The sequence below is a fragment of the Rhinatrema bivittatum genome, chromosome 6 (genome assembly GCF_901001135.1).
Source record: "Rhinatrema bivittatum chromosome 6, aRhiBiv1.1, whole genome shotgun sequence".
NCBI classification, from domain to species: domain Eukaryota; kingdom Metazoa; phylum Chordata; class Amphibia; order Gymnophiona; family Rhinatrematidae; genus Rhinatrema; species Rhinatrema bivittatum.
Window position 1 is genome coordinate 205465948 of NC_042620.1, and position 15776 is coordinate 205481723.

Consider the following 15776-nt stretch of genomic DNA (forward strand, 5'->3'; position numbering starts at 1 on the left):
ACCATTGAAAGAATCTGATGGGGAGGTGTAGGCTGGCAGCATATGTTGTCATGTCATATGCTGCAAGGCCATAACGCCCATCAGTACACCTCCACCGCAGCCAAGCTGGTAGGGCCAACTGCCATATTGGCAGGCACAAAAGCAAGCGGGGAGGCTGTTCTATTCTTTGCCTCTAAGAATGCAATCATAATGCAGTGGAAGAGGATATTAAGATCAGGAGCACTGCTCAATGATTGAAAACTGGCAGATCCAGAGACAAGGGAGGTACTGACTAACTTACCACCCTACCTCCAAGATGACATTATGCAGCCTCACCTGAGTGCCCTGGAGGAGATCATAAGAATATAAAATTTGCCATTCTGGGTCAGACCAAACATTCATGAAGCCCAGTATCCTGTTTCCAACAGTGGCCAATCTAGCTGCCTGATTCACTAAGGCTTTTCTCCCATTTTGGGTCTATGGGAAAATACCTTATGAATCAGGCCCTACCTGGCAGGATCCCTAAAGGCCAATAGATTCCTTGCTGCTTATCCAAGGGATAAGCAGTGGATTTTCCCCAAGTCCACCTTAATAATAGTTTATGGACTTTTCATCCAGGATCTTGTCCAACCATTTTGTTTTTTTTAATATTTATTGATTTCAAAAATTTAAGAAGGAATACTCCTTACTTATAGAAAATAGAAGTGAATGGTTAAACAATTTTCACACAAGAAACAATACAAAATCAGGAAAACCAATACATAATACCAGACCATTCATCAGATAAAGAACAGTAGAAGAGGAGGACGAAAAAAAGAATAGGCAATAAAAAAAAAAAAAAGGAAATAATTTAAGAGAAAACTGGCTTTAACATGAGAGTCAAGTAGTGATATCTCAAGGTTTAACCCTAAACATGTTAATTCCCAGAAACAGAGAATAGAATACTTATAGAATTAATGAAAGACTTAAGTTGTTCAGGAAGGAAGAACATAAAACAATCATTGTGATATGTGATAACACATTTGCAGGGATATCTAAGAATAAAAGAGCAGCCTAAGAGCAAGAAAATATGTTCTTCTCTCTTGTGTGGAACGAGCAAAGTCAGGAAAAATATGAATCATTTGTCTGTGAAATAAAGAAGAAATATTCTTGAAATATCTTCTCATCACTTTGCTCACATCCTGTTCAGAATTAGAAACAAGCAGCGTAGAGCACGCAATAATCTCAGCCCTAGAATCCTCAAGAAATTCAGTCAAGTTTTCAATTACATTAGGCAATTGAGTGGACTGGGACTGCTGAGTATTCACTTTATTGGAAGAAGGAAGAAAAACCATTTTATTTATGGAGGGAACTTTATCAGGCTCAAAGTGAAGAATTTCAAGGAAATACTTCCTCAGAGTGTGGTAGGAATTCTCACCCACCACCTTAGGGAAATTCAAAAAGCATAAATTTAAATGTCTGATATAGTTTTCAAGAAGCTCAAGCCTTCGAGAGAGATTATTCGGTCTTTAACAACTGTAGAATTAAAGGTCTGAATACTTTGACTAGCAGTCTCTGCAGCAGAGATCTTAGATTTCATTTCACTAAACTGAGCATCATAAATATTCCCCATACCATCAACTTTGTTAGAAAGAAGATCAGTTTTTGAGTTACAGTCCTTCAAAGAGTGACCAAAGCCGGCCATGAAGTCCCAAATTGAGTCTAGGGTGACCACTGCTGGCTTAGATGGTAAAAGTGTAGAATGAATGAATAGGAACTGGAGCACCAGTCGACATCAGGGCCAAGGAATCCACCATCTGGCTCTGATTCTCAACAGAGGATGAAGAAGCCAAGCATGCAGCAAAGCTATTTCCACCACCCCCTCCCCCCCCCCCATATCCTCAAGTAACAAGGGAGGTGATGGCTGCTCAGACACTGAGTCTCCACACACTCTCCCCTCCGCTGGCACCGACAATGCGTCATCCTGCAGCGCCGTAGATTGCAGTGGGGAAGTGAAACTCTGCGCCAGTGGGGTTGAAGGTCTGGAGGACTAAGAGTAACCTCTGCTGGTGAAACGTGTGCTCCTTCACCCGCAAGCACAATGGAGCCAGCAACCCCCTTTGCACTGCCGGACCGGACAAAACAGCTGGTAAAAACTGCTGCCCAGGTAAAAGGGGTACAGCCGGAGGGAAGAAGCTAACTTTCCCTTTATGTTTGGACAGCATAGCTGAAAAGAGAGAGAAATATTCAAGAGGAAACCAGGAGCAGTGTCTATGACTGGTCTCATGTCACCATCTTGCCTCCTATCTACCAAAAGCAAACCTTTTTTAAACCCATCTACACTAACAGCTTTAACCACATCATCTGACAATGAATTACAGAGTTTAATTATGTGTTGAGTAAAAAAATATTTTCTGTTTGTCTTAAATGTATCACCTAGTAACTACAGTGAATGTCCCCTAGTATTCTAACTTTTTGAAAGAGTAAACAACTAATTTGCATTTACCTGTTTCACCGTACTCATTATTTTGTAGACCTCTATCATATCTCCCCTTCTCCAATTTGGACAGCCCTGACCTCTTTAGCATTTCCTCATAGGGGAATCATTCCATCCTCTAGCTCATTTTGATTGCCCTTCTCAGTACCTTTTCTAATTCCACTATGTCTTTTTTGAAATGTGGTGACCAGAAATGCATGCAATACTCAAGGTGCAGTCACACCATGGAGCGATACAGAGGCATTATGATATGCTCTGTTTTATTCTCCATTCCTTTCCTAATAATCCCTAGCATTCTATTTGCTTTCTTGGCCACCTCCGCGCACTGAGCAGTGGATTTCAACATCTTATCCATGATGTCACCTAGATCTTTTTCCTGGGTGGTGACACCCAATGTGGAAACATGCCCAGACTCCTAGTCTTGCAAGGTTCTCTTGAAATTTCTTGCAATCGTCTTGTGATTTAACAACTTTTAATAATTTTGTATCATCAGCAAATTCGATCACTTCATTTGTTCTAGATTTATAAATATGATAAAAAGCAGTAGTCCTAGTACAGATCACTGGGGCATTCAACTGTTTACTTTTCTCCATTGAGAAAAATTGACCATTTAGCCCTACTCTTTTTCAATCTTTTAACCAGTTCTCAGTTCACAATAGACGTTGTTTTCTGTCTCATGACTTTTTAATTTCCTCAGGAGTCTCTAATGAGATACTTTGTCAAATGCTTTCTGAAATCCAGATACAAGATGTCAACTGGTTCATCTTTGTTACGCCGGTTGACCACACAGGCCGTGGCCGACCGTGCTTACCCGCCTTCACAACGGATCGGCGGTCCCGGAGATGCCAAGAGGCCTTTCTCTGCGGCAGGAACGCTGCCGCTGCCGAAGCCACACCCCCCATCGTCTGGACGCGCATGGCGACGTCAGCCCTTCTTTTAAAGAGTCCAGCGCGGGAAATACCCGGGGCCAGCCCCGGAAGTTCCCCACCTTTGTGGGGTATTTAAGTCTGCTATCCTTGCTACAATTCGAGTTAGCAAAGATCATGATATGATTGGAAAGCCTTCGGTCTGAGCTTCTCTGCCGCTTCCTTGCTGCCGCTGGAAGCTACCTTCTCGCCCTTCGGGCTATCTTCTCTAACATGGGTACCCGCTCCTCGGGGGCCCTCTCTATTTCCTTACAGGTGCCTTGCTGGGATTCCAGGTACTTGCTCCTCGAGGGCCTGTGCTCCCTAACCGGTACCTGTTACCTTCTACTTCTGCCTGCCAGGATTTCATTCATACAGCTCCCATCTACTGTGAGTAACCTATTAACAAGTCTGTCTCACCTGCAGCCCAGCGCTGGGAGCCTGCATCTGGGAATTCTCTCTTTGCTCGCGCTGTCAATCATCCGCTGGAGCGAGGCGAGACCCCCTGCCGAGGGTCCCTGGACTGTCTTATCTAGATTACCTTACTACTGCCACCTCCTGGCAGAACCATCGAGCTATATAATAAATATTTGTATCTGTGTCTACCTGTCTGAGTCTAGCCTAGTACTGCAAATCCTCGCGGGGCTCCCCTCTCTCCCCCCACCCCCCCGTGAGAGTCATCATCGCTGCAGCACCCAAGAATCCACTTCAACACCACAAACCTTAACAGATTGCTAACTCCATGGATTCAGCTCTGCTCACCGCCTTTATTCTTCCCTTCAAAACTGTTGCGACCGTCGCTGCCCGACGTCTCCAGTCCGCCCACCTTACCTCTTTTGCAACTCCCTCTTTGGTTGATGAAAGTTTGGCCGCTGCAGCGTCATCTTGCCGATCTCCTCCGGCGTCCCCGGAACGGCTAGACGCTGCCTTCCACCATGTTCTCCTGAAGCCTAAGGGCGCGCACGCAGCGCGGCCCCAACTCAAGTACCAGCTGTGGCGTGAACCTCAGGGGCGTCCCCTGAGATGACGTCATCCTCACCGGATACTTAAGGTCTTCGTTTTTGCTAGCTATTCGAGTTAGCAAGGGCTTCCTCCAGGTATCGCTGCGAATGGGATTTGCTCTCTGCGTACTTTGCTACTCTGCCTCCTCGGACTTTACCAGGGGTACCCACTGCTCGGGGGCCTCGCTCTCTCTCTTGCTTTTCAGGTCGCAGTCTGGAACCGGTACTCGCTCCTCGAGGGCCCACGTTCCCGGACCTGCTACCGAATACAACTTCTGCCAGGAAGTCACCGCTGCCTATAACACCAGTGAGTTACCTTCTCTCTCTCAGAGCTTTCCCTGGAACCAGGTACTCGCTCCTCAAGGGCCTACTTCATTCCAGCCTCTGGGCTGCCTCAAGAGACTATTGTGTGAGTGTTACCATCAAGGTTCTGTTCCTGAACTCTGCATACTCTGCCTACTCACTATATTTAGTTTCTCTACAGCTCAGTTATCCAGGATCACTGTTCCAGTATCTGAGGGACTACAGCCCAGCCGGGCTCTTCCAGCTCACTACTGCCACCTCTGGTGGTTCACTATACAGTTAATAAAAGATCTAGTGTGTGTCTGTCTCCCAACTCTGAGCCTGACCGGAGGCCCCTCTCGGGATCTTCCCCCTGGGGCGTGGTCATCTGCCACCGGCCCAAGGATCCACCCACAATTATCACAAATAATAACAAAAACAATGTAGCAAATTGCTAAGACAAGACTTCCTTTGGCTAAATCCATGTTGCCTTTGTCCTATAAAACAAAGTCTGTCTATATGTTTATTAATTTTGTTCTTTGTAATAGTTTCAACTGTTTTTCCTAGCAGTGTCGTCAGGCTCATTGGTCTGTAGTTTCCTGGATCATCCCTGAAACCCTATTTAAAAACCAGTGTTACATTGGGCAAATTATTAACAGTAAATCTGCAATTTCATTTTTCAATTCTTTCAATACTCTGGGATTTATACTATTGGGACCAGGTGATTTCCTACACTTTTTAGTTTATCAATTTGTCCTACTATGTCTTCCAGGTTCACTGAGTTTTGTTTCCCTCTGACCCTCCCACCTGTTGAGATGCCTTCTACAACTGCTTTCTTCTCTGGGCCACCAGAGCCTGAGGCAAACTGCTTTCTCTTTCATGACCTAAAGCAGATTGCCTCCTCCTTTTTGCTGCCAGGGTCTGAACATCCATTCTTCTCCTTGAATGAAAAACATGGATCTTTTTTCTGCTGTCATTTACTAAGTTACTGTGACCCAAGGCAGACTGCCTACTTCTTCACTCCACTGGGCCCTGAGTAGATTGTCATTTTCTTCCTGCCCCATGGCTCAAGGCAGATTGCAACTTCCAGCTGTTGCAAACTTCCTCCTTTCTTGGACAGTTACTTAGGCAGACTACCTACGCCTTTGTGTACTCTTTCATGTACCACTCCTTCAGATTTTCCTTCTCCTTCCTATCTCGCAGATGGACTGCCACTTCTGGCTGCACAGCCCAACTCAGGCTGCCTCTTTTCTGCCATGTGCTGCTGCTCTTGCTTGTCAGCCTGGCTTTGGGAAGTCTTAGCTCGGTTTCTTTACTAGCATTTCAGTTCAGATTCCAGCTGCACCCTGCAGCTTTCAGCCATCCCAGCAAGCCCTTTTGAGCCTTCTGAGGACCAATCTGGATCCTTGAGTTGTGGCTATGATCCAGGCTAACACTGTTCTGATGCTGCCTCAGTTTAAACCATTGTAAGGCCTCGCCAGTAGGACATAGCCACTGATCAGGTGGACCCCGTCAACCATCTTTTTTCTCTGACAAAACCATTTCTTTTAATGTCAGTGGAATATTATCTAAATAAAAGGTTGATGGTAATGACTGAATATTGTTCTTCCTAACTGAGAGCACCTCAATTTTGTTTGCATTCAACTATATTTATGTTCACTTATTTCCAGTTTACTGCAGTGACTTTGTTCTTGTGTTTGTTTATCTCTATAATTCTATATTTCCCTTTTTAAATTGTCTTGTTTTCTTACCACTTTTATATTTTGCCTCTTAAGTTTTTAGTTTTTGTTTTATTCTATTCTTTTTTACACAGACAATCCTTGCTGACTCAGGCTGTACATTGCTCTGTGACTGGCCACCAGATGTCTTTAGAGGAGCAGTATATGATTCAGTCTTCACAAGAGACTGTGGTTGTTTTTCAGCATCCCCAGTCCCTGGAGTAGTAACTTGAATTGGGAATGGAACCCAGTCTTCCTGCTTAGCAGTTCAAGCTCTGATCACTAGACCTGTGGGCTGTTATAGATGGCATGATTAATCCAGTATTATCAGATAATTTAAAGAAACTCCATGCAAGAGCCATATGAACAGAAATATAAAGTAGAATATAGAGAAACAATGTAGGCAATAATACAACAAAAATACATAATATGGCAATTAAAATGTTTTTGAAAATGTTTGTTTCTACATTTAAATTGTACCTAGTGGTGTTTGGAAGTCTCCACCCTAAACTATTGTGTAAAAACGTCTTTTTCTTTGTAATGGCATAGGCCTACGAGGGAGTACTGCAGCTTGTAGAGGCTCGGGGACAGTATGAGGAACTCTGTATCATTATGTGTGTCATCCCAGCCACCATCAGCAACAATGTGCCTGGTACTGACTTTAGCCTGGGCTCCGATACCGCTGTCAATGCTGCTATGGAGGTAAGTGGGGGCTGCTTAGGGAGGGAGAAAACTGCATGCACCTTTCCTGTCTGAACAGAACACTGTGTCACTCTGGTATAAAATCTGAAGAGTACATTTGTCCATGGCAAGAAAGAATATCCTAAGCAAAACATTCAAGTCTTACATTATCAGGCATTTAAACTACAGGACAGGGATAGCAGAAGGTTGCCAATGAAAATGACATGTTGCCCCCAAGCAATACAGAAAATAAAATCAATCAGCTCAATATTCCTCACTTAAGCAATAGAGCAGAAAAGATGACTAGGGCAAGCAGCAAGTCAAGGGAGAAAAGGTGGAAAGCTATGGCCACAAATGCTTGTAGTCTGGATAGTAAAATCCCAGATCTGCGGGCCCTAATGGTGAAGACAGACTTGGACGTTGTTGCTATACAGACATGATTCACCAAGTTTCACGATTGGGATAATGCCCTCTCAAGCTGTAATCTGTTATGGAAATACAGAGGGGACAAAAAAGGAGGAAGAATAACTCTTTATGTCAAAAACAATATCCAATCAACTGAAATGCAAGAGGCGTGGGGTAGGGAAGAAGCTCTGGGCTGTAAATAGTGTAAATAGAATCACCATCTTCTTTTGTTAGGTGATTCTATTTACACTGGAGTGGTCTACAGGTCTCTGACTCAAACAGGACAGAGATCTGGTCAAAGACATCCAAAAGGTGAGAAAGAAGAGAGAAGTATTGCTCGTTGGAGATTTTAATGTGCCAGATGTGGATTGGAGTTTACCTGCTGCAGAATCTGCAAGAGGTAGAGAGAGAGTGGATGCCCTTCAAGGGGCTTGGCTCAAATAAATCATGATGGAACCAAGGAGGGGAGAAGCAAAACTGAACCTTGTACTCACAAATGGAGAGAGTATCTCTATTTTATTTTTTTTTTATTTAGATTTATATTCCACTTTTCACACTTTTTTCATCACTTCAAAGTGGATTACATTCAGGTAGATGCCCACCAGAGCACCAGTGATCATCAGACTGTAGTTCAAAGCAGCAGACAAGATGGAGAGATGACTTTAGAAGATCCAAGTTTTAGATTTCAAACATATAGACTTTGGTAAAATGGGGATATACATTGAGAAAGAATTAGAAAACAAGGAGAAGACAGGTGAAATGGAACAACAGTTGGCCAAATTAAAAGGAGCTATTTCTTAGCGTCCAGACAGATGAATTCAGAACCAGTGGGTTATGTACCTCTAGCTAGATTCACCTGACTGTCCTAAAGAAAAGGAAATTATCAGGTAAGCAGTAATTTCTTATTGTCTCTTCACTTTATTTCTTTGGTGATCCTTTCTTCTGCTTGATATTTTACATTTCAGCTTCACCAGATATCCTTACCTGTGTTACTCCATCTGAGAGCCTTTGTCCTTTTTGAATGCTGATTTTTTTGCCTTTATTTTTTTGGCCACCTACTTGAAGAATCACATCAGTTTTCCATTTTTCTTTTATTTATTTTTCTAAACTTTTTATTTATCATAATTTTGCTCAATATACAAAGAATTAACTTTGCATGAAAATACATGGATAATGATATGAATAATAGTAATAATAAATAAATTATAACAATAATCAGAAACAATTATATATACCTTCATTCATTAATTAAAATTACAGCATAAAAGGAGGAATCAGAAAATAAAAGGAGATTCTACAAAGAATTCTAAAGAAACTAGCATTGCATGTTACTGACTGTAAATATATATATGCCTACTAATACTCTAAGTTAACACTGAAGAAGAGGTTAGAGGCCTCGTAGAATCAAGAAATGCCCTTAATTGCTCAGGAGCAAAAAAAATGAAACAATCATATATTTGCTATACTGACAAAAAGCTACCAGGGTTCCTTCCCTTTCAGGAGGGGACGGAGCTCTTACGGGCTTCCTCCTTCATTGGCTTATTCTCTGGATCCCCTTAGGGGAACCTCCAGGTGGCATTCCCTTTCCAATACATGGCTCCAAGTGGGGCGATGATACAGCCCTTGTTTCATATGAATCAGTGCAGCAACATGGCCAGCTGGATCATTTTTGCTGGTTTTTCCTGCACCTGGTTGTCATGTTGGCCCTAGTTTCTGACTAGATGACCACCAGCAGCTGTTCCAGTCATTGACAGGGCCTCATAGGTCAGGGGTTGTGCCCCACTCTCGTCCAGAGAGTGAAAGGATTTCCAGAATCGAACGGATCCAGTGAAACAGTGCATTTACCCCCACCCCATCTCAGGGATGAGAGGCCTGACTTTTGGCTATCGAGAGGTGCCTTCAGAAGATTCCCTCTTGGTGCCTTGTTTTCTGCTGAGAGAAGGGGTTGTTTTTCACATCCCATCCTATGGAATGGATTAGCCTCTGAGTGACAGCCGCCCTTTGTTTTTACATGCCATCTGAAGGTTGCCCATCGGGAGTTCTCGCTTCCTCGTTGCATACATTCTGCACAAATTTTGATGGGAAAAGTATGCACATGTATTGATTTTGCTTAAGGAAAAAGTAGCCAAACCTGCTTTTTTTGTGGATACTTTTTATGACGAAACCTAAGCACATAGTTTTGAAAATCCAAAGCTATACATGTAGTGGTACATATTTAGTCATTGCCAGATAGCTCCTCTTGTCTCATCTTGGATCTCAAAAAGGTCAACCTTCATTTGCAAGTGACTCATTTTAGCATGGAAACCTTGCGCTCAGTGATAATGGCAGACGGGAGTTTCTGACATCCTTGATTTGTCCGAGGCATATCTATATATCCCCATCCAGCTAGAGCATCAATGATTTCTGCGCTGCATGGTTTAAGAGTGTTGTTATCCATTTCAAGCGCTACCTTTTGTTTAGCCACCATGCCCTGAATTTTTTTTCCAAGATTATGGTCATGGTGGTGGTAGAGTTGAGAAAGAATGGGATTCTGGTCCACCCATACTTGGACAATTGACTGATTAGGGCCAAGACTCTGAAAGAGAGCCTCCTAGTGTTGAGCAAGGTGATCTCCTTGTTATAGGAGCTCAGTTGTGTGGTGAACCTGGCCAAGAGCAGTCTTCAGCCTTCACAGTTCTAGAGTATCTCGGTGTTCAGTTCAACAAGACGCAGGTGAGTTTATTGATGAACACATTACACCTGACACTATAGTTCTATCTATAGATGCTTGGATTGCTGGTGGCGTCCTGGAAGTGGTGCCAGGGGGTGAGGGCGCATATGCATCCTCTTCAGCACACTCTGCTATCTCGTTGGAGCCCAGAATCTCAGGACTATTCGATTCAGCTTCATCTGCTGATAGAGGTCTGCACATTCCTGCAGTGGTGGTTAAAAATGGATCATCTGTGAAAGGGGGTTTCCCTAACCTCACCGGACTGGCTGGTACTCATGACAGATGCAAGCCTCCAAGGTTGGGGAACTCACTGTCCAGAGCTGACAGCGCAAGGGCGCTGGAGTATCAATCAGCTGGAAGCCCGTGTGGTTCGGGTTTGATGCTTGCAGTTCGGTGATCAATTGCAGGGTCGAGCAGTCTGATTAATGTCAGACAGTGGCTTACATCAATCAGCAGGGAGGAACCAAGAGCCAACAAGCATCTCAGGAAATAGTCCAACTTATGGAATGGGTGGAAGTGCATCTTCAGGAGATCTCAGCCTCACACTGTTATGAGCACTGCGTCGGCAGCTGTTACGAACCGAGGGTTTGAAGGCCTTTGGCTATTGTTACGAGCGTGGAGGCGCGGTCGTTTCTAAAGCAGGTGATGTGAGCCCTTGGGCTACGGCATGACTCAGGGAGGAGCCCCAAGACACACCGTTGGAGGTGAGCTGGTACGAACATGATACGAGGAGCAGGGCAAGGCTAAAGCGAAGACAAGAAGATGGAGGTCTGACCCTCTACCGGACCTGCATGCCCCAGGATGACCAACAACGCAATGTTGATCAATGAAAAGTCCTCCGACCGTTCCAAGCCCTTTCGGACCTGCCGCTGGGTACGGCAAAAGGCGGCAGGCCGGACCAAGGACAAGGGCAGAAGGAGTCCTTAGAATACAGAAGACTTTGGACGAAGACTCAGGCGAAGACACTGTAGACGAAGACTCAGGCGAGGACACTGTAGACAAAGGCAAGGATCAAAGCGCTGGGTTGACACTGCGATGCAGCGCGCCATACAAAGTCCACCCGCGGGACTGGTCGCGGACCATGCTGGGCTCGAAGCAGACTCTAGGAGAGATAGTGGAAGCTGATACTGGAACATGACGAAGATACTGAAGAGGCCTGCACCGAGGCGTGCCCTACACCATCCACCCATGGGACTGGTCGCGGACCAAGCTGGTGCGGAGCAGGTTCAAACAGAGTCTTGACATGGACGGACGTGAAATGCAAGACGCTCCGAAGACCGGGACAAGATTCAAGCACAGGATTCACGATTCTCAAGGATTAAAAACTTAGGACTGAAGCAGAAGTCTTCCGGAGGGTTGCACTGCAGAGATGAGGATGGCCTTAGTACCGTGAGGCGCCTTACACAGCCCACCTGTGGGACTGGTCGTGGACCACGACAATGGCTCGTCAGGAAAGTGGACATCAAGGAACCAAGGCATGGAGGCAGAGGTGAAGGCAAAGGCTCAGGAAGGACATCAGACATCAGGAGGTACAAAAGAAGAACATCAGGAACATGAAGACATCTGAAGACACGGACAAAGGACATCAGGAACCTGAAGACATCTGGAGGCACAGATGACGGACATCAGGAACATGAAGACAGCTGGAGACCTGGACGAAGAACATCAGGAACATGAAGACGAAGCCGTCGAAGCAGGAGAAGACCAAGGAGGACCTGGACCGGGGAGAAGACACAGACAACTGTGGAACCTGATCCGAAGACCAGGAGTGACTGAAGAGGAACCCTTTTTATAGGGCTGAAGCAGGAAGTTGTCATCAGGTGGGGCCCGGGGCATATCCGGCCACGGGCCTTTAAATGTAGTGGAGAGGCACGCTCTAGTGCCTAGAGACAGGCCGAAGAGAAGACAGGCATGTCGGCGGCGTCCCTGCCGCATGGGAGTGAGGCTCGGCAGCGGCATCCGCCACAAAGATGAACAGACAGGCAGTGGCAGGAGCTTCGGTGGCTTCTCAGCCGCAAGAGGTGTCCCGGCGGTGGCACTAGACCGCGAAGAAGATGGAGAAGAGATGGATACAAGCAGGGACAGCTTCCCTGCTGTGCGAGGACCCCAGCAGCGGCTCCAGGCAAAGAACAGCTCCCGGCGGCGTCAGCCCTGCAGGGCAGGAGACAGCTGCGGCCTCTGGGCTGAGGAGGATGGAATCAGTGGCGAACTGCTGTGTTTGAAGAGAACAGGTGGGTGAAGGGGCTACTTGCGGCTCACCGCGGGCAGGGCCGTAACACACACATTGCAAGAAAAGACGATGTAAGAGCGGACTTTCTTAGCAGATAGTATAGATCCAGGAGAATAGGAATTGTCAAATGAGACATTTCAGCTGATAGTGGACAGCTGGGGCCTCCCATTTCTGGACCTACTAGTGACTTCTCACACTGCAAAGGTTCCTCGTTTCTTCAGTCGCAGGAGAGATCTGAAGTCCTTGGGTTTCAATGACTTCGTGCAGGAGTGGCCGGAGGTGAGCCTCTGTTAGCCTCTACCCCATGGCCCATGTTGGGCAGGGTGATTCAGAAGATTGAAAGTCTTGGGGATGGTGCTTCTGGTGACACCAGATTGGTCCAGGAGACCATGGTATGAAGATATGCAAAGGCTCCTAGTGGAATCTCCCTTCCATTTTCCGGCACACAGGAATCTGCTGCAGCAGGGGCCTGTTCTTCACAAAGATCTGCCTCAATTTTTGTCTTACGATGTGGCTTTTGGGAGGGCTCCCAAAAGCCACACCATAAAAGCTCCCAAAAGCTACACCATAAGACAAAATTGATTGACACCTTGCTGCGAGCAAGAAAGTTTTTTCCACTTCCTTGGCTTACGTGTGAGTTTGGTAAGTGTTTGAAGCTTGATGTGAAGATCAAGGGGTTGTTCCTCGTTGGTTAAGATCCCATTCATTTTGGGATTGTGCAAGATGGATTGAATAAAGGGTTGACTCTTAGTTCCTTAATGGTACAGATAGCAGCTCTTGCCTGTTTCAGGGTCAGGTAAATGGTGGACCCTTGTTGGCTCATCCAAATGTGGCCTGTTTTCTTGAAAGGAGTGAAACATCTTTGTCCTCCCTTGTAGTTACTGGTGCCCTTGTGAAGTCTTAATCTGGTTTTGGATTTCATAGCAGGCCCTACTTTTCAACTGTTGTGCAATTTGACTTTAAATGGTGTATCTTGTGGCGATTTTGTTCGGTTCGCAATGTTTCTAAACTGCAGACCTTGTCTTGCCGGGAGCCATGCCTTCGAGAGACTCCAGGGGCAATACAGCTCCGTACTGTTCCTTCTTTTTTTGCCAAAAGTGGTTTTGGATTTTCACTTGAATCAGTCCGTTTCCCTGCCGTCTCTCAACAGGGAAAGATGTGGAGGAATATCGCCTGTTACAGCCCTTGGATGTTAAAAGACATATGAGGTATCTGGAGGTTTCTAAACTCTCAGGAAGATGGATCACCTGTTTGTTCTCCATGGTGGAAGTAAACAAGGCAAGCTGGCTTTATGGGCTACAATAGCTCGCTGGATTAAGGAAGTAGTCACGGCCGTGTATGCTGAGTAGCTGTTGCCTAGTCAGGTTAGGGCTTATTCCACCAGAGCTCAGTCAGTGTCATGGGCGGAGGTTAGATTGCTGTCTCCTGTTGACATTTGCCAAACGGCAACATGGTCCTCCTTACACACCTTTTCTAGGTATTATTGTCTGCATGTGCAGGTCCGGGAGGACGCAGCCTTTGCATGTGCGGTTTTGACTGGACTGCAGGCAGCCTCCCACCCTGTTCAGGATTAGCTTTGGTACATCCCACTTGTTCTGGATCCACCTGTCTAAACACTAATAAATGAGAAATTACTACTTACCTGATAATTTCCTTTTCTTTAGTATAGACAGGTGGATCCACCTTCTCACCCTTGGCTGCCAGCGGATTGTGCCATTGTCCTCTTGTGTGACTGCGTGTTCCACGGGTTACTGGTAAGAGTTAATCCAGTCCCTAGACTAGTGTCAATGCATTCTTTGTCTAAGCTCAGTGTTTTCCTGTTGGCTGAGTGCTGGAATGGTTATCTAATAATAATCCAGTTTGTCCAGTTGGCTTTTGCCGAGAATACTGGCAGGCTGATGTCTCTGCAGGGGTAATATATCTACTGTGATGTCACCTTTGCTCTGTCTCCATCTGCTGGTAGAGGTGCATAACCCACTTGTTCTGGATCCACCTGTCTATACTAAAGAAAATGAAAATAGCAGGTAAGTAGTAATTTCTCAATTTTTTTAGGACAGCTCTTTGACAAGATCAGTCTTAGCCAGGCAAGTTATCCAGCTAACTCTGAATATTGGCTAACATAAGTCCTCCATAGAATGCCTCTAAGTTATTTGGCTAAATTTAGGTGGATAATGAGATAACTGCCCAAATATTCATTTAGTCGGATAACTAGTGAGTTGTCTGGCTAAATGCCTTCAAATATGGATCTCTCAATTTTCTCCCCAAACCTAACTTCGCCCCAGGAACGTAGTCACTTCCATTCTAGTAAAAGCATATGGATCTACATACACTCTTTACTCCGCATGCAGGAAGGACACATTTTCAAACAGTTTACGATGGTAAAATCCATTTAAAAATTGACCTCACAATTGACAACAGTATCAATGCCCGTCTCTAAAGAGGTGTGCTTCTCATATCTGTTGCAGAGCTGTGACCGCATTAAGCAGTCTGCTTCTGGGACCAAGCGTCGAGTCTTTATAGTGGAAACCATGGGGGGTTACTGTGGCTACTTGGCCACAGTAGCAGGCATCGCAGTTGGAGCCGACGCTGCTTATGTCTTTGAAGATCCATTCACCATCCATGACCTGAAGGTGAGGGTGTGTCTGAGAGACTAATTAGTACAGCAAGAATTTCAAGCAGCAGTCTCAGATTTGCCTCTGATGGAATTTGCCTATCATACACATGATGTTGCACCCATCACTAAAGGTGTCACTTTTTGTATCGAAATAATAGAACGCATGTTGAACTCTGAAAGCATCTTGTTTGGCATAGTGATGCAATACTTAGCAATACTTATCAAGCTGATTAATCACATATTTGAAGTTATTACATAGTGTATACAGCATTGTTGAAGGTAGAAACAGATACCTCAGTATAGAATTCCACAGCAAAAGATTCATGTTTTGTGCGCATTTCCCTGATTTAGAATCTGGAGGGAGTTATTTCAGGAACTGCTCCTCCCACATAATTAAAGAGATTTTTTTCTGCACTCTGAGAAGTTATTTTCTATTGAAAAGATAGTAGAACATCATTTATGTACTGGATACCTTTGGGAACTAAGAAATTGATGAAAATGGTTTGCTGAATAAGAAAAAATTCTACCTATTGTCATACAGAGCTCAATTTTGAAAAGCTATTTGCCATGGAAAAACATATTTTTGAAAATTGCCAACCCTTTATGCAGGTAAAAACGTGTGCGTTATGCCACAGTGTAAATGTTTTTACCAGTATTGAATGGGTGAGTTTCCGGGGTGGGGGTTAGGGAAGAGAATGCACCAACATGCTTTGTTTTGTGTTTTCAAAACTAGCTATGTTGGTTTTTTCAGGGGAACAGTATTCACAGAAAAAGC

The 15776-nt window shown here is 44.9% G+C and overlaps 1 protein-coding gene across 4 annotated transcripts in view; it reads left to right on the top strand.

The window, feature by feature from the left end:
- PFKL (phosphofructokinase, liver type) overlaps positions 1-15776 on the top strand; it is a 236743-nt gene that overhangs the window by 172067 nt on the left and 48900 nt on the right. For all 4 annotated transcript variants that reach the window (XM_029606470.1, XM_029606472.1, XM_029606471.1 and 1 more), the window contains 2 exons: positions 6911-7063; positions 14853-15017. In XM_029606470.1, coding sequence (XP_029462330.1) covers positions 6911-7063; positions 14853-15017 — 318 coding nt within the window. The remainder of the gene's footprint in view (positions 1-6910; positions 7064-14852; positions 15018-15776) is intronic.